This window comes from Macrosteles quadrilineatus, unplaced genomic scaffold, assembly GCF_028750875.1.
Source record: "Macrosteles quadrilineatus isolate MER2022 unplaced genomic scaffold, UCM_ALF_1.0 Scaffold_3__2_contigs__length_128488019, whole genome shotgun sequence".
NCBI lineage: Eukaryota > Metazoa > Arthropoda > Insecta > Hemiptera > Cicadellidae > Macrosteles > Macrosteles quadrilineatus.
In genome coordinates this window covers 81386822-81408979 of record NW_026542596.1, presented here as the reverse complement: position 1 = coordinate 81408979, position 22158 = coordinate 81386822, and the positions used below count along the sequence as shown (strand labels likewise).

Genomic DNA, 22158 nt, shown 5'->3' with positions numbered 1-22158 from the left:
AGTAACTTAGTATTTAGTAAAAGTGCTTATGGACATAAAAGCAGTGAGACAATTTGAAAAGGATTAAGATTTAAATTTTTCCTACAGTTACCTAACAATGTACATGTTCTCTCACTGATTTGAGAAAGCAAAGTGGCCAATTCGCTCATCAGTGAGACAATGTTAACATTGTCTCACTCTAATTACTTTGTCTCACTCCAGATTTGCAACGTGAAGCCACGAAATAGTGAGCGCGTAACATGCAGGCAACGTCGTATGCGCGCGAAATACATTGGCAGCACTGGCTGTAAATCAGCTGGTCAGCTGTTGTACTGTTGTATTTGTCACTTCAAATTAAATGTTATATTAAAAGTTCACTTCTGTGTAAAAATAGGTTATGTTTCTTCACAAATTTATTTGTCTTATGGTAACTGTAGGAAAAGTATAATGTGCAACTCGAGTTCAAAGTCCAATTGCCTCACTCGAGAAACCATTCCTCACTCGCCTACGGCTCGTGAGTAAGGATTTCTCTCGAGTGAGTCAATTGCTCACTTTTCTCACTAGTTGCACAAATAACTATTCTCTTTGAGTCTTTCTTATAACCAGATCTTCAATTATTGTGGAATTTTAAAAGACGTTTGACTTTTCATTCTCAGCCATTAGTTTACTTATTTTTTTTATTTTTTTAGCCTGCTTATTTATTTCAAAGTACATGTTTCAGAAAGAAAGTGATGACGATGTTCCTGAGGACGAACCCTTATCTGAGAGGAAGAAAAGGAGGAGGAAGAAGAGAAAGCATCCAGTAAAAGCATTTAATGAACGTGATCCCTGGAAATCTTCTTCTGGATCAAGGTGGGATGCAATCTGTTAGTTTTAGTTTAATATTGTTGTCATAACACATTTTTGGAAGATGGGTAGTGACAAAACCAACTCATAACGATATTTGGTTTCGAAGGTTGATGCCTGTAAAATATGTATTTTTGATTTCACAGCTACCATGATTTGTTCTGGTTCATCATTTCAGGATTTAGACATAAATTAGCATACATTCTTTTAGCTAGCCTATAGCAACATATTGTGCATACCACTCTTGAATATTCTTTAGCATAACAAATATTTATATTTTCTTATTGAAAATATTTACATTAATCGTAATGTCAAAATGACTTGCTTTGCTGCTGTGTTGAAGGAAATACTGTAGCAGGAAGAAGAGGAATTAATATAATTAAAAGAGAAGGGAATCTGAAAATATTTTTTTCAACTGGTGGTGGACATAACTGAATATTTTGTTAAATATAATCTACTTTAATAAGTTTACAAAGGGCACAAGGGTCTATACTCTAAACATTGCTAAAGACATTCCTTCCAACCCCAACCTTCCTGGGTTAAAAATACTGTCAGTTTCAGTTAAAAATTACAATTTTATGTTAAGCGAACAATTTTAATATTTGTTGTGCCAGGATGTCCACAGGATGTCTCTCTCCCATCCAGGTAAGCCTCGCTACCAAACCCCTTAATTACTATTATGTATGTAACAGTTCTGCTGAAGAAGAAGAAGAGGACCATTTTGATGACATTGTGGAGGAGGATGAAGAGCTTCCTTTGCCAGTGAAGTCTGATCACGAATTTTCTCCTGAGTCGGATTTGGAAGCAGACGAAGAGTGGAAACCAGTTCGAAGGGCAAGAACAGCTCAGAAAGGTATTTATTTGAAATATTAATTTAAAATAGTTTTAGGTTGGAAGTGTTAGTTGACAATTTTTTATAGATATAACAAGTTTATACTAAGCTACTGTAGAAATATTGCGGTCATCTCCCACATACGTGTAGAATACTGATTCAGGGTGTCCACATTCTGGAAAGTCAGGGATAGTCATGGAAAGTCATGGAAAAAAATTCTGGTCATTGAAAGTCATGGAAATAGGCAAAAAGTCATGGAAAGTCATGGAAATAACCAATGATGGATGGATTTCAGGGGTCCTTTCAATGATCTAGTTGGCCGTAACCCCGACTATTGTAGCATTTTTCCGAATTGTTCACAAATATACGATAATTCAATTTATACAGTTGTCTTAGTTTATGGGTTTGTATTTAGTTCATTGTTGTACCTGTTGTACGCCATTGTTATCTGTTAATACGTATTTCAATATTTTCTGTCTAGGCAGTATTATTTAAGTGTTTGCGGTATATTATAATTTTCGAGTAAAGTTCGTAAGTCATGGAAATCAATGGTTAATGCTCATGGATAGTCATGGAAAGTCAGGGAAATTAATGACAAAATTTTTGTGGACACCCTGCTGATTATTTTTGAGATTTTTTAGAGTAATTGAAAATTTAATGGAGACACAGTCAAGACAAAAGACTCTGAGGGATTTAAAATGATAAACTTTACGTGTAGAATACTGATTATTTTTTAGATTTTTTAGAGTAATTGAAAATTTAATGGAGACACAGTCAAGACAAAAGACTCTGAGGGATTTAAAATGATAAACTTTAAAAACACCCTTTTACAGGTGTTAACCACCGTGTCAGTCCAGTCTAGTGTATTGTGTATCGTCAAACCAAGACTTTTAACTTTGTCTTGGTATGGCAATACAGTACCGTTCACAGTAATGTTGGGTAAAATGTTTTGGTCAAGTCTGTTTATTTGTCGTGCGTGGCCAATGATTGTGATAAGATAAGATAAGTGTGGCCAATGTGCATGATAAGTTTGAGGGCAGACAAATTCTAAAGCGAACTAGCCTTGGTTTTTGCATATTTTAAAGGACAGTTTAGTTTAATATAATTTCTTGCAGTCAAAGAGCCAACTGAGGAGACGGAGGAGAGTTCTAAGGACTTGGATGACTTTGCGTGTGAGAAGTGTGGCAAGAAGGATCACCCTGAGTGGATATTGTTGTGTGACACTTGTAACCTCGGCTGGCATGCGTCCTGTCTACGGCCTTCACTCATGTTGGTGCCAGAAGGAGACTGGCACTGCCCTCCCTGTCAACATGTAAGTAGGCCGATGTTACGAAGGATGGGTAATTTTCTTTGTCGGTAATTTTGTCCTAAATATCCATTTGCAATGGTACAGACTATTTGTGCTGTAGTTTAGTTGTAGACTGCAATGCAACAAGTATAGTAGAAAAAGAAACATAAAAACTTTTTACTAGGGGTGTGCGAATAGTGATTTTCAACCTCGAGCCGAGCCGAGCCGAGCTTTTTAAAAAATGTTCGAGCTCGAGCTTTTTCGAGCCGAGCTTTTCCTAGCGTAACCTTATCTTAATTATTAAACTTTTTTTCTTAAAAAAGTGCATAATAATAATAATGTTCAGTCAATTTTTAAATAAACACAATGTTATTTTAATATGTTTAAAAACATTGAGAATTGTCAAGACATCAAATAGTAGATAATCACGATAAGAACTGAACTGAACTAAATGAAGATGCAAGAAATAAAAGGATATCGATTGAAGGCCTGAAGAGATATGCAGTGCAGACTGAGACAATTAGATTGTCTTTCATAACAGAACAGCAACGCGACCTTGAATGACGACAAAACAACTAGCAAGTCGATTACATATGTATATTGTAACTACTATGAATATACTATGTTTGTATAAATAAATACAAAATAAATTTAAAAACACGTGATTATTCTTGTTGTTTTCCATGCACAAAATATTTTTGTTTTATGAATCCTATTAATCAAAAAAGAACATGGTTGGTTTGGATCCAAAAAGGTGGAGAGACAAGTTTTACTTATATATTAAAAAATATATAATTGACATATAGAGGAAATAGACCAAAGCACTAGAATTAATAGAATAACACACAAAGTAAACAAGAAATGAAATGCAGAACACGATGATTTAACACTGTCACTCAATTTTGTTATCTAGAAGGGTCGGCGAACTAATCAATAAATAGCCAAAACCAGTTTCCTCCCCTTCACACAGTCTCACCGCCCCCCTCCCCCCAATCCGGGTGGCCCAACACTTTGTCCTTGAAACACCCTTGCGTCTGAAACAATAAACCCTTACACCCTCGTTGCTGTTTTGACAACAGGTTTATGAATGCGATCACTATTTTTCATTTCAAGAATTAACTATCAATTATTATTTATTTGCAAGATACAAATGGGTGTAGGCACATGCACCAGGCTTAATCCTCTTAATCACGGTCGGTTGACCTGTCAGTTCTAGGTTGGTGTCGAACGCTTCCGCATCATACCGTGCATAGCCGAACTGTTCGCTTCAAATTGTTAGCTCTATTACTGTCGCTGTCAAAACGTATCGTTTGTCGGTTAAATTTAAATTTAATTTAACTGTCATAACCTAACCAAACTAACCAAACTTGCTGATAATTAAAAATCGAATGAAGGTTTAGTAAAAAAAAATAGTTCTGTTCATAAAATAAAACTACAAATGCCTAAAATTCATTTTTACAATTTTTAAATTATTGTAAAATTAAACTGTCATAACCTAACCAAACCAACCAAACTTGCTGATAATGGAAAAATCGTACAAAGGTTTACTAATCGAAAAATATTTCTGATCATAAAATTATAAACGCCTTAAATTCTAACAAAAGATGTACAGTTAAGAAGTAATCGCATTCCAAGCGAAATCTTTGACAAAAAGTTAACGCCTCCGGTGGGATTCAGAATTCTCGATTCCCCACCCCTCCTCCGGTGACCACTACCCTCAGGCCACAAATCAGGGGATTAACCCAAACAAAGGTCTGGGACGCTGTCCGTCTCCCGATACAAATAGGAAACTACATCACATTATGGTATTCAATGACCCATGTACTATCAAAAATTAATAACTCATTACTTATTTTGATAATAAAAAGCACTCATTACAGCATGCGCCACTTATTGATATATATATATATAATCCTCAAAGTAACTGTTACTTTATACAAAATAAAATAGGTACAAAATTGTGTGGCCAGTCAAACTTTATAGGCCTAAACAAACATTTTATTCTATAAAATACAGATGGTAAATAAGGGTTGGTTTAAAGGAAATAAAATACAAAACATATTAATTAATTATTTTGATAAACATTAGAAAGGTTATGGGATTGATTGAACTAAAATAACCGCAGGGAAACTTATAAGTAGAAAAGTCGTCAAACACAATCTGTTTAATCAGTACATTGTTAGAGAGAGAGAGAGAGAGAAAGAGAGATAGCAGATAAGGAATTTTGATAAGGAAGTTTGATGATAAGGAGTTTGATAAGGAATCTGAAAAAGTAAACAAACAAGGAACGACACGACGAGTGATACTCGTTTACAGCCTTATTGTCTCGCCCACTACATTTGCACACGTGACCACTTTTTGTTTCTTCCTTATCTTTCATCCGTCCCAAAATAGAATTCCTGAAATAGTTTGTTGGTATAATCTCCCCTCCCACACAAGGCGCAGTGCTCAGTGCGCACTGTAGGTTGCCACGGCAACCGTGTGTCGTCATAGCGACTTAGCCAATCACGCACTCGCACTGCGTTGTATATTACGATACGAATAGTTGTGTTAGAAAGACAACGCGATAGGTGGTAGTTTCCTCAAAATTACGATCAATAATCATTGCGTCTTGACTGAGCTGAGGTTCGTGCTTATTCCGTGCTTATAGTTCCTTATTTATTAATTTAATTTTTATTTGCTAGTTCAATAAGTATTCGGCTCGAACATTTCGAACTTTTTGAAAATCACGAGCCGAGCCGAATAGCGTCCTATTCGGCTCGAAAAAGCTCGATGTTCGAATACTCGCACACCCCTACTTTTTACCGTCCCTTACTTTTTAGATCAATTATAATTGGATGTGTCGTTTAGTCTCTTTAACAAATCTTGACCACCTCAGTCAACTTTCTTTCCCCTATATCTGATATCGCTTCTTTTCACCACCTCCTCTGCAGAGTTGCTTCCGTTCCATGTTGCCACTCAGTATTTATCTCAGTTGGCATTCTCCTATTCAATACCACCTGATTGTACAACTATTCCACCTATTATCTCTGTACGGTTGTACAATTTTCTGAACTTTTTTTCTTACATAACATCTAAATATTTAATTAACATTACTGGTATCTGACTTTGAAATACTTAAGACACTGAAAAAACATCACACATTTAATTAATCTAAATTTTAAAATTCAATTCCACTTTTTAAGATAAATTATTTTCTAATCCGATGGTTTTGCACAGGCAACGTTGGTGAAGAAGTTGCAAGAAACATTGAGAATCTATGACAAAGATACCAAGCGGAGGGAGAACGAGGAGTTGAGACGGAAGCGGCTGGCGTATGTGGGCATCAGTCTGGACAACGTGTTACCTGGTAACGCTCACCCACCCAAGGAGAAGCCCAGTGGTAGTGAGAGTTCCGAGAGCTCGGCGTCTCGGTCTGATTCAGAGTCAGAGTACTCAGATGAGCCTGTTTACCAGCTGCGACAGCGACGCTCAGGCACCACCAGCTACCGCTTCAATGAGTACGATGAACTCATCAACTCTGCAATACGGGTCAGTGTAGTATTTGTAAATTGTATAGTTATTTCTCGCCGTGTATTTAGTATATCAAGTGTAGATTCATTTGTTTGTCAGTAGTATTGTGAGGTCAAAGTAGATTTAACACATATTGAGTGCGGGGCGGTCACCGAGGACCGGCCTCCGAACTCGCTCCCAGGCCGGCCCGGTCACCTGTGCCCGGCCAGGTCGCTCTTAAATGAATCACTCTGTGTGGCGCAACCTGTGGAAAGGACCGGAGTTATTACGTGTGCGTTGCTAGCATTACATAACCTATACTGTGTGTGTTTTCCCGAGACCGGTAAATTCCCACTTGCATAATTTATTGATTTAGGACATTTATTGACCTATTTCTTTTGTGTTTTTGTTTCTTATACGTCACAACAATATATTTTAAGGTTTATTATTTTAGTTTATGTGCTTTTTAATAAAGATGGACTCCCCAATACCAAATTGTTATGAGGAGTTCCATGATTCACTGTTATTGAAATAAACAATGGTTGGAAAGGAGGAAGGGGTAGTATATATTAGTTATAGTGCTAATCAACATTTTTTGTTTGAAAAACAGTGTTTTTGAGACCAAAAACGGAATATTTCCATCATGATGCCCACAAACGTCATTGCGTGGGTCGGCCCAGTCCCCAGTGACCGGCGATTTTGGACACCATTTTTATTGGGAAAAACTGCTCAACACTATTTCAGACCTAGATCCTCACTTCTGGCAAAAAAAAAGATTTTATGTAAGAAATAATTTCAGGCCCTTGGGAAGGATCCATGGATATATTTACTGCACTCAATGTGTTAAATAAAAAAATTAAGTATATACCTGCATTTACGCAATCCAGATTGTTACAATAGAGCAACTAGTTTTGACTCATGAAAGTAGTCATCTTCAGGCCAGTACTGGATGTCTTGTTGTTTGTTTTGAAAATCGTCAACATGAACAATAATTAGGTACTCACGTAGATACATTATAGAGACACATATTTAAAAAAACAAAAGACTGAGTCATGGCCTATGATTGTAGGCTAGGCACAACTTGATCCGGTAGAAGCTATGTCTAGACTACTTTTTTTTCCTGTTCATTCAATACATTGCAAACCTACCTTGGTGAGTTTAAGGTGAAAGTAGAGTAGAACAGTGAGATGGACCTTTAGACAGCAATATACTAATGGACATGTAGATTAATACTCATTGAAAGCTGGTTCCCATTTCAACCATTCCAAAAGCTACAACATGAGTCCTCATGATTGCAGGCAAACACTGTTTATTATGTCTTCTATTAAGATCAATACATTTGAAATCAATTGTATTTTGACGCAGGAAGAGGTGGAGGGTAGTGGTGGTGTTTTACCAGCTCCTGTTGCTACAACTGACGCAGTGTTGCCGAAGGAGGGAGAAGGAACGCCACAGACCAATCAGAGTAGCGCTGAAATCAATGGCGAGGAGGTTAAGGCAAATGCTACAACCGATGTAAGTTTATGAACTAATTTAGTATCTTGGTCTTGGAGTTTGGCCTCTAGGGTGCAGAGCAATTATTTTAGGTGTATAATGGTTGCGCTTAAAATGAAATCTAGTAACTTGTGATGGTATGCTTTTTATTTTATTCTTGGTATTGAAAATTTGACCTTCTGTATAGCCACAGTAATCTCTTTGATCAGCTGTCTAAACGTTTCTTCTTTATTTTCTTACGTTTTTATAAAAAAGTTTAAATAATTACTTTTACATTGTTCCTCCAAGGGATTATATTTTATTTTAGACAAATGTCATTCCTTTAGCAAAAATGAAACAGAACTGCATTTAGTTGGTTGTTGTTCGTAATGTGGTTTAAAGATTTATTGTTATTATTTTTCGTCAGTGGTTAGTTAAATGTAAGTTTCAAGGCATTTCGGAATCTTGACTCATGCATCATCTTGGTGGAGAAAATAGAACATTATAAAGTGGATAGCATCAGGAAACTCAATAGCTGAGAGAAATTAATATTTAGGGCAGTGAGAATTTAATGACACTAGCTGGCGTACTGTCCTTGGTTCTGATCAAGTTAAGATGACAAAGTGGTTCGATCTCCTCTCTTTTATTGCGATTTGTTTTTTTCTTCTTATTTACGGTTTAAATTTGGACTGATATCTAAACATTTATTGTTTCCAGTTATTGTGTTATCCAGCGCCATCTGGTTGTGTTCTAAACATGTAGTTTACCACGTTCTTTCTCCACTTAAATACACGGTTAGATTCCATAAATTGTAACTTCTATTTTGCTTATCAATGATGGAAAATGTCCTCAACAATCTTTCAACATGTACTCACAGTAAAAATGATCTTCCCCAGACTACTATGTTACTGATTTTACAGATTAAAGAAAAAGAGGAGAAACCAAAAAAGAAAAGAGAGGAAAGTGATGAGGAGTCGTCTGATGATGATGACAGCAAGAATGAAGATGATGAAGACGAATTTCCAAGAGTGGTGCCCAAAAGAACAACTCTGTCCCGGCCGGGCCGCAAGAAACACCGCAAACTCAATAGTCTGGACGATCCTAGTGATGATGATGACGACGACGAGGACTTCAAAGGCTCCAGGTAGGAATTGGAATTTTTCATTTTACTTGATAAAGGTAACTTGTTACTTGGAATTTAAACAAGTATCACTTAATGCACAGTAACATTGAAATGTTACTTTTTAATATTCAGCTGATACTTTTCAACCATTAAAGTAAACATAAACATTTTTTTTCCTACAGTCACCCGACAAAGTGGGCTTCCTTGTACTGTTTATAGTACAGAAAGCTGCTAATTGCTGCATATTTATACTTTGCCGTACGGTTTATACTTTGTCGTACGGTTTATACTTTGCCGCACATCAGGATTCCAACGAAACAACACAAAACAGCGTGGTTCTATTATGCACGTAATCCGTGTACGCTTGGAAATAGGTTGGCAACACTTCAAGATAATAATACTATGAGCAGCTGATTGACTATTATAACTACGATTTAACCTGTCATTTCGTGTTTATAGTTTCGGTATTTCTGAACTTTCTGGACTTTTCTTTTAAACGTTTTTAAAACATTCCTACGATCTTAATAAACAAGAAAATACCTTTAAAGCATTTTTTTAGGCGCGGAAACCACTTCAAATTACTAAAACATACAGAACTATATTCTCAAAACGCGGAGCACATTTCTTGCCGAGGAAAAATAGCGGAGTGATACGGACCGCGGGTACTACTTTCTCTAGGGCACCATTTGTGTTGCCAGCTGAACCTAAAATTGTGTTGTAAAGTGTTTGAAAGACTAATTATTTATATGCTTAATAGTGACTGTAGGAAAAATATAATGTGTAACACGAGTGAAAAAGGCCTTTGCTGCACTCGAGATCATTCCGCACGAGCCGCAGGCTCGTGCGTAAACATTGCTCTCGTGTGCAGCAAAGTGCCACTTTCACCACTAGTTACACAAATAACTATTGTTTTCTTGCTTAAAAATTGCTATTTAGAAATTTTGACAGTTCAGAGATTCAGTTAATGTACAATCAGCTAGTTGGTGCAAGAATGTAATTACAGTGCAACCTCGATGGAACGACCTCGATTCCAAATGGACCAAAAGTAGAATTTGTTATTTTGATTAATTTGTTAGAGGTTAGGTGAGCTGAAAATTAGCTAAATCAAGATTCACAGACTATTTTGTTTACATTTAACCTTGTTAAATCACGTGAAATCGTATACAGTATTCTACACACAAAGTAAGTAAAGTTAAAAGCTAACTTTACAACCAGTCAATAAATTGAAATTTCTGGGTACCAAAAGTAGATATGGCAACACCTGTTTTTCTTAATCCCCACTCAAGGCGTAATATAAACTTTCCGCGGGCACTGATTATACTTGTCTACTCATATACTGATCATAGTATTGTTGAATGCAACTGAATAAAGCCACAAGGGTGGACTTTGTTGCAGCAAAGGACACAGCTAGAGAAGAGTTTCTGTTAAATACCAAATATTTGAAGGGTGATTGCTGTTAAAGGCCTGAAAGATCATCTACAATAGATCAATCAATTATTTTAATATAGATGAGAATTCCATCCATATATTCATAGATCAACTAAAAGCACTTCAAGTGGTAGATTAACACTACGTTTCTCACTAGTTCAAATTTGTTTTAAGCTAATTTTAATCGCTGTCTACAGTTCGGAAGAGGAAGAAGAAGAAGATGAGGATGATGACAGTGATGAGTCTGGTGGCGGAAGACGAAAGTCTAGGAGAGGTAACATGGAGCCTGTCAGACGATCCTCGAGAGCACGGAAATCCCGCTTTGACAAGGAATTCAGTAAGTTGACGGTGGCTTTATATAATAACATAACGTTAGAAAATTATGATATTTTTGTAGAATATACAAAATACTCCCTAATTATGTTCATAATAACTTTTAATACACACCAGTCTAGGCTCCAATTAACAGACAATAAGTGTACTGTTCTTAGTCATTGTAAATGAGTCTCTCCCTCCTAACTCCTATTCATTTGATTAGATCCTATCTTTTTCGTGTTCTATGGTTTTGTCCTTCACCCAATCAGTTTTGTCAACCCTCATAAAATGACGTCACTAATCATCATATCCACAGAAAAAGTGACGCACATATGCGACAGACATCCCTGTAGACCACTGCAGAAAATGCAGGGCTTTCAAATAGACCGTTACGATGACACAAGCTTTTTAATTACATTGGACACCGACGCATATATGCGATGTCAGTCTATTTTAATGTGACGAGCTGTTGCGACAGTCTGTGGGTAGAAAACGGTCGTCGCATAAGTGCGTCGCTGGTCCATATGAATAAAAAATGTAATATTGCAGTAGCGAACGTGTAAAAAAAAATTACAATTAGATTCAATATTTGGGTCTCAATTTTCTGGGATTTGGATTAGACTATTTGTATTGTCTAGGCCTATATAGGTACATGCAAAATAACAACTTGTAACTTAAGTTTCACATGTAATTCTAGGCATTTCTCTTGTCTAACCTACGCTGATCCACATTTCCACATTTACCTACAAAAATCTAGGTGTTTTTTATTAAATTGTTTGATTTACAGTTAGTTGTGAGTTCAATTTAATTTTAGGGGAAAAAATAATAGATGATGCATTTTGTTGTTGATTTAGTAATCAATTGATTAAAATAGCTCATTACATTTTTTTTACAGTTAACGATGACAGTGAAGAGAGTGATGCTCCGAGAAGCAAGAAAAGTAAGAAGCTATGGAGTGACTCTGGAAGTGAATCAGACGACTCGACCTGGGGTAGACGGAAGAAAAAGTAAATATATTTTTTAACAAGATAAGCCTAAACGACTCTCTTGATAAGTTTCTCCCAATTTGACACCCACCTTCCAAAGGTTGCTGTGGTTTGAAATATCCTTTTCTTACATTAAACTCACAATTAATTGTGCTTTAAAAAGTGTAAAAATGTAGACATGAAGTTTTTCTGATATGAAATGAAAATTTTAACAGTTGTGTCATCAACAGCACTGAAAAATATTTCTCTAACAGTTGCCCAAGATGTTTAGTTAGAGATTGCAGATTTCCAACTTTCTTCTGACGTTGTTTAATGACCGAGACATTTGCCAGACTCACAATAAAAGCTTTAGATCACTTCTAACTTGAAGTGTTAATTTAAGATTTTACCCATTATAATAGGCCTAACCAAAAAGTGAAGTAAGTACTTTTTAGTAGTTTTGATGCCACCCAACAGTTTATCGGTAGTTAATTGGTTGTAAGTCTGCAACAAATTAATTTAAAACGATTCACCAGTTCAAGCCCACTTCTTTTTTCAAAAATGTATAAAAGCTATTTCACTACAATCGTGATATGGTGTTTTCCAGGAAAGGTTTTAATTCATCGCGAGGGAGGAAATTCCAAAAAAGTAAAAAATTTACAATTGAGGATGAGTTGTCTGATATAGAATCTTCCAAAACGCCAAAAAAGAAACGCCAGAGAAAAGTAAGTATTCATCACAGATAACTGTTTTTGTTTTGAATGTGCAGTACAATATTTTAATGTCCTTTATAACAAAACAAATAAGACTTATCTGAAGGAATATTTGATTTCACTACAATTGAATATAACAGTTGATTTTTTGAGGCCGCTGTAACGGATATACCTCCCTTTGAAGTTAGAATATGTCTTCCCAAAAAATATTTTCTTTTCAAATAAAATCATATTACACTGACGAAATCACGGAAGACGGAAGTGTTTAACTACAAAAGATCCACCAATACGATTTTAATACTATTTAAAGGTTCTTCCAAAGGAAGGGATACCATATTACATACTAATAATAACTGCGATGACGTACATTATAGGAAATATTTTAATCATTGAATGATCAACCCAATTTTGCAACTAACGCAATTAATATCATTATTGTTTTTACACTTATTACTCTTTAAACAATGCTAAATGCTCAAAATATGTATATATTTCACCCAATTTATCGTAAGCCTTGAAAGTAACCGTCGATTTCGACGGGTTTCACCTAGTACTATATAAAAGGCTATATATTATATTATACTTTAAATATCTTAACACGTCCAATATCAAGCCCTAGAAGTGAAGTTGTTGATCCTAGATTGTACATTACTAATAGTTACTAATATGTACGTTACTAATATGTCAGCTTGAATGCAAAACATTTGTAATAGTAAAAATCTGTTTATTCACAGATAAAATATGGAGGATTAGATGACTTGGCAGTTGAGGAATTACCTTCCAGAAGAACTCGTGGGAAAAAAATTAACTACGTAGAAGTTTTAGGAACAGATTCTGATGAGGTAGGTATCCAAAATAAAATCCTACATTGACATTTTTGAGTTGTACCAAGATCTATATTTCACCTTATTTTTATGACTTGTTTTTTTCTTAACCTTATTATTTGCATAAGTAAATTTTATCAGTTTGCAAACATTCAGTCAATTGTAAAAAGCAACCAACATATTGAAATGTAGAAACAGTTTACAATGCATAAAATAGATTTGTTCTTCATAAAAGTGTAATAAAGTACTATTGATGGCATTAGTAACTGAACACCCTGTGAATTTTTCTTAGTTGTGAAGAGAGTATAGATTAGGTCTAAAAATTTTGTAACTTAAACAAAATGGAAAAGTGTTTGCCTGGTTGATTTACTTGGTTTATGCAAGTGATCCATCTTTTGGTTCGTGATGGAGTGGTCTCTAGATCATCTGAATAAACTAATATAGGTTTAAACTAGCAGAGTACCCGTCCTTGTACGGGATTGGCATATATGTATAAAATGCTTATTGCATTTATACTCAAGCATTGCGTTTACAATAGGAGAGGACACAGTTTGATCAAATTTCCTTCTTTAAATTTACGGTTTACTATAGTATTACACATCTACCATAGCCATAATGTTCTACCACTTCAGCTAAACCATTAGAGAAAGATAAATTATTAAAGATTTGCAAAATATCACAAATTATTCATGAAATAAAAGACATAAATATAACTGTAAACAATCCAACTTTGACAGTTCTCATTGCGTATCACGGTTTTTTTGTTGCTGCTTGGTTCAAATTAGCTGTTTTCATAAATAAAAAAATAATAGTGCTGCACCCTGTTGATAAATCTTATAACTTTTAATGCTTTTGCATATCATAGAACCAACTTTTTTAGTTGAAACAGCTGATTAAATTCTTTAATTCCTTTTGAATATGAATACTCATAAGGTTAACATGGGAAACTACAGAGCCACTGGGGCGGAGCCCGAAAGGATTTTTGAGATAAGAGTATGCCTATATGTTAATCGGGAATAAGAGCTATCATCATGCCAAATTTCAGCCGAATCCGTCCAGTAGTTAATGCGTGATTGAACTTCAAACAATAAACACACAAACTTTCACATTTATAATATTAGTAAGATAACCTGTTTTCTGTCAAAATGATCAGTTTGGTAGTATGATGACTACACAGCTGTTTCATGCTTTTTTTAAATAGCACATCTTCAGGTCCTTTGTTTATATTTTTGACGAACTCCACATGAGGGAAGAGCAAGACATTCTGGACCTGAAGATGTGCTATTTTTAAAAAGCATGAAACAGCTGTAGTCATCATACTACCAAACTGATCGTTTTGACAGAAAACAGGTAATTTAAACCTATATTACTTTTGGTTCAATTCTGCTTACCGTCTTAAGTTAAGACGGTAAGCAGAATTGAACGCTTAATCGTCTTAACCTACGATCAGTTTTGGTGTCAGTTTGAAAGAGTGATAATTCAGTTAGCAGTTAATTTCCAGAACCCAAGCATACTGAATATCTGTTACTTAATTTTAAATTGTTTTGTTTTGAACAGGATATTCAGAAGACCAAGAGTTTTAAGAAAGCTGTTATTGAGGATGATGATGAGTTTGATGCTGAAAAAGAAAAACAAGAAACTTCAGGTAAATGTTTGCTAAGTGATGATATTGTGTTGTAACATAACATATTGTAACTCCTAATGTCCCGTCAGTACACTATTTTTTTGTTATTTAACAGCAGTGCACTATTTTTGGTTATTTAACAGCAGTACACATTTTTTTTTAATTGAAAACCACATGTTAGTTGATGTAGGTTTGTCAAAAACATAAATGTATTGTACTCTGCATTTATCTAATAATTTACTGAGTGATCAACTTGTGTTTTTTTTTCATAGAATTTTGCTTTTACTTTACAAAATATATTAGTTTTCTATCCTTAATCGTTTAGGTAGTACCATTGAGTAGTATACCAAGTCTTAACAATCTTGACTGTGTAGGTTTCTTTTTTAAAATTTTTAATGAGATTTCAGGATTTCTTCCTTTCTATTTTTACATACATAACCTGTTCAATGTAAATTATTCAGTACACAAAGAATAGGATACGCTTCTCTCCATGCACAACTTTAAAAAATTTAATAAAAGATTTACTAGGCTTAACAATTTTAAAAAATCTAAACTATTATGCATGCCGTTTTCTGTGATACTTTAAAATTATAGAACGTTTGCCTGGCTTGGATAAAGTAGCCTAAAACAGTTAATTAATAATTACTGTTGTTGTAACTTGTGTTGGATGTAATTTGTTTGTACTTAAATGCTTATTCTGACTTAGTAGTTTTATTCAATTTTTTGTTATTAGCTGGCAGAAGAAAAAGATTTGGTAAGTTTAGAAAAGTAAAGTTAAAAACCATACAAACTGACAGTTTGGCTAACCGATTAACGGTCCTTCCAAAAAGTTATAATTATTGTTAAACTATATAATTCCTTTTCTAAATAAATATCATTGTTTTAAACTTTCACATTTCTATTAGATTTATTTGAGATGTTTTGAACAAAACTCATTGCCTGTAACAATTTATTTTTAATGTAAAACTAGCCGACCCGTGCAAACTGCCCTTGACCATCTGCTAAAATTCCGCTCATCGTTTGGTTAAGTGCATTTTGTTAATAGAATCACAGTGTCAAAGGTTTTTTATTTGAAATATGTAGCTTGCAATTTTTTGTTTTAATGTGATTTTAGTTTGACTGTCAATTTAGTTTTTGTCATTGTAAATTAAATAATTGGTTCCTGTCCTGATCATTTTTTTCCTCTTTCAACTTTGACATGGTCACACCTATGGATAAAGGATGATAGGTAACAGTTCAAATTATTACAATTTTACCTTTTAGGCATCATATAAATATTAATTTGAAGATAATTTGCTAATAATTTTTAGGTGAAGAAGAAGAGTCAGCAAATGAAGAAAAGAGTTCAGAAGAAGACAATGATGAATCAGAAGAGGATGACAAGGAAGTTAAAAACCAAGATAAAATCATTCAAAATAAAGAGAGTGAGAACCACCTGAAAACAGACGAAAAGGAGGTGGCAAAACCACTGAATATACCTTCAAATAATGTGTCGCCTCCCAAAGTAACTCCTCCTAAAGTTGCTCCTGCGAAAGTTGCTCCTGCGAAAGCGGTAAATAAAGGTAAACCACCTGGCAGGAGGGGAAGACCTCCTAAAGCCATGATAGCTCCTCCCCCTGAACGTCTGATCTCTGAGGATGAGCAATACAAAGCTGTAGTGAGCAAAGTTGCAACAATCGGACACAACATGAGTGACATCAGCGTAGCCAAAGCCGTCAATGTCAGCGATTACCCTCAGAAGTTTTCGGAAACAAAAGACTTTATGGAACCACCTCAACCTGTAACTCCCATCAAGATTCCAAATAGTTCTTTTGATCCTAAATTGGTGAAACGTAATCCTCCCATAAAAATACGTTCTGGAGTTCCAGTAAATGCGGGAGTAAAGAGTCCCACGTTAGGAAGTCCTACAAGTGATATGTCGATGTTCTCAGTTAAATCTCCAAACTCTGGATCTCTGTCTTCCCCCCCAGATGGTTCTCAGCTTCAAATGCAACGAAATATAATGCCCTTGAATTCCACAACTGCGAGGAAATCCATTAATGTTCCACTCAAAAATGTGAAGACTGAAGTTCGAGGTGACGAGGAAGATTTAGACGATGAAGATCTAATGGATGAGATTGAAGAGGAAGAAGAGGAGGAAGATGAAGATGACTCGGAGGATGATGTTTTAGAAGAAGGTGAAATACCTAAGAAAGTGGCAAGGCGAATGGCTCGAATGGAAGAAAAACTGGAGAAGAGGAAGTTGGCAAAGCAGATGGAGAAGTTAACATCTGTACAGACAGGAGCAGTGACGATACAGTCAGTCAGTCCAGGAGCTGCTCAGCCTGCCACAGACCAGAAGCCCACCCCTACAACACAACCTACACAACCTCTGTTAAGGTAAATTCAGTACAGATTTGTTACCATCAGCATAGAATAAAGTAAACAAATATTTTGTGATTTCTTAAATGTGTTAGGTTATCATGAAGGTACAGCTCGTGATATCTAAGCTGGCACTTGGCCGATCGCTACTAGTATCTAGTTCAAAAACATTATGTCCCGTCATGCGGGTTGCATCAACTGTCCTCACGACCCATATGAAGGCGCTCAAGTACATGATACAGGGGGGTCAACCTCGTGAGGCAGCTGAAATGTTTGCAGTCTGGTCTTTTTCCTACCTCCACCCTCCTCCCACCTACACTGCCCGAGCTGTACTAAGAACATGAGAATACAAACTTTTTAGTTATTTTGCAGAGGGGGGTGGGTGGATTCAAATGTTTTTGCAAAAATTTAGTGAGACTCACCTCTAAAAAGCAGTGAACTAATATTTTGGTACTCAAATTTGTTTAGCAACCTAAATTAAAGCTAACCGGTTTAATATAAAAATTCTATTCAATTCATGGGGGAATAAGTCCAAAACAAGTCACTCCAAAATCATTCTAATAATAACACAAGTCTTAAAAATTGTAACTTGATACTAAACTAGTAAGACTGGTGTTTTAGACTGATAAATTTGGTATTTGTTTAGGTCTGAAGCTATGTATACCCTGTAGTTTGTAGGTCTGATTCTATCCTCTCATTTTAAAACGTTTTTATTAGCTCGCTTTCTTGTCCGGTACAAATTTTGCAATCCCGATGAGCTAGAGACTTGAAACTTGAAACATAGCTCACAAATGGAAGACAATGCAATACTAGATCATTTAATTTTCATATTTCCCTTGGGCTACGCCCCATGGGCTTGTTTTTATTAATTCGCTTTCTTGCAAATTTTGATACTTCCCAAAGAGCTAGAGACTTGAAACTTGAAACATAGCTCACAAATGGATGACAATGCAATATTATATCATTTAATTTTCATATTTCCCTTGGACTACGCCCCATGGGCTTCCAAATTTTTCTTGTTTACATTTTGAAAGATTAAATATATCAACAAATTTAAGTCAGCTGTAAATACTAAAATTTGACAGTTCGAAGAACAGACGTTAAGAGGTACAGGTTATGCTCCCAAGAGATTCTTTATACAAACAAACATTCCAAATAAAGATAAACAATCTGATTGCAGATATAAATGTGTTTGCTAATAATATCAATTTTTATTTATTTAGTATTCAATAAATAAACAATAAATTAAATAGATTGATATATTTATAGTTAGTAGGTACTTACTTACTTGATAGTTGATACTTATGTCCTTAATCCTTGACCGACAATGTCGGATAGACTGCGTCAGTGGCATATTATCATACTATTTACACATTATTTAAAAACTAATATTTACAAACTTCTTGCATAAAATACACTTTAAAAATACATTCAAAATACATCGTAGGCCATACATTCAATCTAATACATAATTATACGAAAATAAACGCAAATAAACCTTAGATTTCCCACATGCCTCCTGTCTTAATCTCATATAGATGCTTGAAATAGATTTAACATCCACACATTAAAAACTAAAAAGTAGAAAATAATTTATAAATAAAAAAACTTTTTTAAATCAAAATGTTTTTAAACGCACTAAAAAGTAGAAAATAATTTATAAATATTTGGAGGGTATAAATACTTGTAAGATTTAAAACGAAAAACGTGGGGTGCATGCAATAGATAATTTACAATTACCTCCACCTATTTGAACTAATGTATAATCATCAATTGCATGCACCCCACGTTTTTCGTTTTAAATCTTACAAGTATTTATACCCTCCACATATATTTATAAATTATTTTCTACTTTTTAGTGCGTTTAAAAACGTTTTGATTTAAAAAAGTTTTTTTATTTATAAATTATTATCAATGTAAACTAATTTAAAGTTTCAGTATAAATATTTGAATGTTTGTATTTGTTTGCACCAAAACACATCTTTATTTATAAAATCAATGTTATAAAATAGGTAACATATGACAATATGATTCTGCTGGCAAAAATTATGAAATAGGCAAGTAAAGCAGCACACTGACATTTCCAGCAATATAGGTTCTTCTAATGTATGATTGAAAATAACTATTTTTTCACAAAAAAATCATGTCATATGTTTGAATAGGTTTAATACCATGTCAACAAAAATTTGCATTGTGTGGTAAATATTAATTATTGTAACTCCATTGACAAGTATGAATAGAAAAATGTTGTATTACTTTGAATCGAGTTGCATTGATTCGAATCGAAAATCTTTTGAATCGACTTGTTGATGATAAATGTGTAAAATCTTATTTGTAACAAGCCGACTTGCAATAACAACTTATTTTCAACAATCCAATGTATTTCAGAGTGGTGTCTCCTCTGAAGCTGATGGCTAACCCTCCTGGACCACTCCAGTCAACTTTTATGAACCCTGGATTGGGTCCCAGAATGCCAATAGGATCACCACCTCCCTCCGCTCGAATGCCTATGGGGATGAGGCCACCACAGCCTAGTAATATGCCTACTGGTGGGGAGGTGGCCTCGAGGAAGGGCCGTGGGAGAGGGAAGAAAGGAGAGAAGGAGGAGATGATGGTGCCTTCAGGAGGAAGCGTCATCCGAGGAATGCTTCAGCAGCCCCAGTCCTACCCTCCGTCTCACTACCAACAGCAGTACCCACCGAGGATACCATACAATCCCCAACAGAGGATGCCGAGGCCTCCCTTCCACCCGGGTCACCCGCACCCTATGGACCCGTCACCCTCTGGTGGGGGTCCCATCAATGTAAAACAAGAACCTGGAGCCCACCCGGTCAGCAGTCCCATGCACATACCGAACAAACCACCGTCGTCTGCACCACCGCAGCCGTATCATCCGCAGCACAGGTTCGACACCAGGCCGCCAGGTTACCCTCCTCGACCACAGTACGGCAGCTATCCTCCCCCGCCTGTGTCCAGTAGCGGGTACGGACATTACGGCAGCTATCCCCCACCACCTCCTGCAAGAGAAGACTATGTCGCTCCTCCACAGCCGCAACCACAGTACAATGAACAGTTCAGCGAACAACCGACTCCCCCTCCTACCACCCCTCAGACTAGTAAACCCTACAATGAGGAGGAAGGCAGTGGAGAGTTCGGTGGCCTCGTCTCGTACTTCTCCAGCCAGCGAGAGGAGGACATCGACACATAGTTTTAAGTGGCACCGGCCCTTTAGAGGGCATCAGACTGACTACAGTTAATATAAAATAAGACGCAACTCATTTCTAAAATATATTTTTTTGAATCAAAATTCATTTTCTTAGTTAAGTTGTTAATTTTTTCCTTCAAATTGCTTGTAAATAACTATCGATAGTCTTGGTCAGTATTTAACCATTTGGTAAGACTCTACAGCTTAAAGCGTCCATCTATTGTAATTTATATTTGTGAACACTGGGTGCTCGACCAGTTTTTATTCTGGGAAGTTGATCTATGTATTATGTGATGATAATTAAATATTTATGGTAGACTTAGTGTTAGGTGTTTTGTATTATGTTTTGTATAGAGATCACATGTACATAGATGTATATAGATACTTGTAGGTAATATATAAATTTTCAGTGAATGCTTTATTGTAAAACTAAAATAAAAATATTTATAGGTAAAACGCTGTAGGTGTAAACCTGTTTTGTTTTTTATCACAATATGTTTGCTTATTTTATTTTCTTGTTTAAATTTTTGTATGATTATTGATTATTTATATTTTTGATTTTGTTATATTTGTATATAAACTTTGATTTTAAATGTTTTTTTTTTTTATATTACAAATACATGACGGAATAAAAAATAAACAATCTATGTTGTTTAAAATAATAATATTGCCAGATTTTTATCACAATTAAATGCATGTTCTGATTTAATATAACACTCATAATTTTGGGTCTAATTTAGTAAAATTCATATTAGGATCAGAAAACTGCTAAAAGAAGATTACACAATAATAATAATAAAGTTTAAATAATCAAACTATTCTCAATCTTTTCCTTTAAGTGGTGAAAAAAACTTTTTCTTCCCACCTGTACTTTTTTACTGTCTGACAAACCCCTTTGACTCATCAGAGTCATTTATTTACTGATAAATCTGTGATTAATTAATAAATTACATTCATATGTTAAATTTAAAAAGTAAAAACCAAATGAAAGAAAATAATTAAGCTAATGTCTTCAGGCAAAAGTTCTTGAGCTTATGTATTTTCAGGTTGGTGCTAACAGACTTACTCTTTAAAGTCTCTTAACCATGTCATGTGCAACACGGAAATTAGTCCATACAAACTTAGCATTTTTCACCACTCAGTACAGAAAGTAGTTGTTTTCAATGACTGCCGATACTAAACAATTCCTTCCTGAGCTCTTATTATAGCGAGAGAAAAACTATCATCTTATTTTCCCTTGCTTCTCAACCAGTCATCTGTTTTTGCTCTATGCACACTAGTGTTTCTTTACAATCTATATTTATGAGTAGTTTTTACTGTTTGACGATATAAATGTAAACAGAAATAGGCGTAAACTGGTATTGTGTTTTGATGAAAAGTATAGTTTGTTACTTGTACCGAAAGTGATTTTCCAGCACTTGATCCTATTATTCTTGTCCTCGGATCACCTCGCATGTGAAATTTGGTGTTTCAGTGTTCGGTTTTGCCTCAAAGTGGCTCCAGGCATGCGCCATTCGCCAAGCACCGAACAGCGACTCGCCGAATCGCGAGTAGTGTGGATAGGTGTTTGTCTATTTGGCAAGCAGCAAACATTCGTGCTCGTGTTTTCCCATTCATTGTCGATATTTTTGCACACAACAAAGTGAACGAATATTTTTGCTATTCCCGAAACAACAGTTGCTCGGAAAAC

The 22158-nt window shown here is 35.3% G+C and overlaps 1 protein-coding gene across 3 annotated transcripts in view; it reads left to right on the top strand.

The window, feature by feature from the left end:
• LOC128988847 (remodeling and spacing factor 1-like) overlaps positions 1-21017 on the top strand; it is a 41893-nt gene extending 20876 nt beyond the window's left edge. For 2 of the 3 annotated variants that reach the window (XM_054410548.1, XM_054410550.1), the window contains 14 exons: positions 701-831; positions 1518-1678; positions 2773-2969; positions 6165-6476; positions 7803-7952; positions 8831-9054; positions 10659-10798; positions 11672-11783; positions 12349-12466; positions 13189-13296; positions 14836-14923; positions 15636-15656; positions 16213-17281; positions 19652-21017. In XM_054410548.1, coding sequence (XP_054266523.1) covers positions 701-831; positions 1518-1678; positions 2773-2969; positions 6165-6476; positions 7803-7952; positions 8831-9054; positions 10659-10798; positions 11672-11783; positions 12349-12466; positions 13189-13296; positions 14836-14923; positions 15636-15656; positions 16213-17281; positions 19652-20471 — 3651 coding nt within the window. In that variant the 3' untranslated portion in view covers positions 20472-21017. The remainder of the gene's footprint in view (positions 1-700; positions 832-1517; positions 1679-2772; positions 2970-6164; positions 6477-7802; positions 7953-8830; positions 9055-10658; positions 10799-11671; positions 11784-12348; positions 12467-13188; positions 13297-14835; positions 14924-15635; positions 15657-16212; positions 17282-19651) is intronic. The other variant, XM_054410549.1, reaches the window with a different exon arrangement.
• Positions 21018-22158: the final 1141 nt, after the last annotated feature.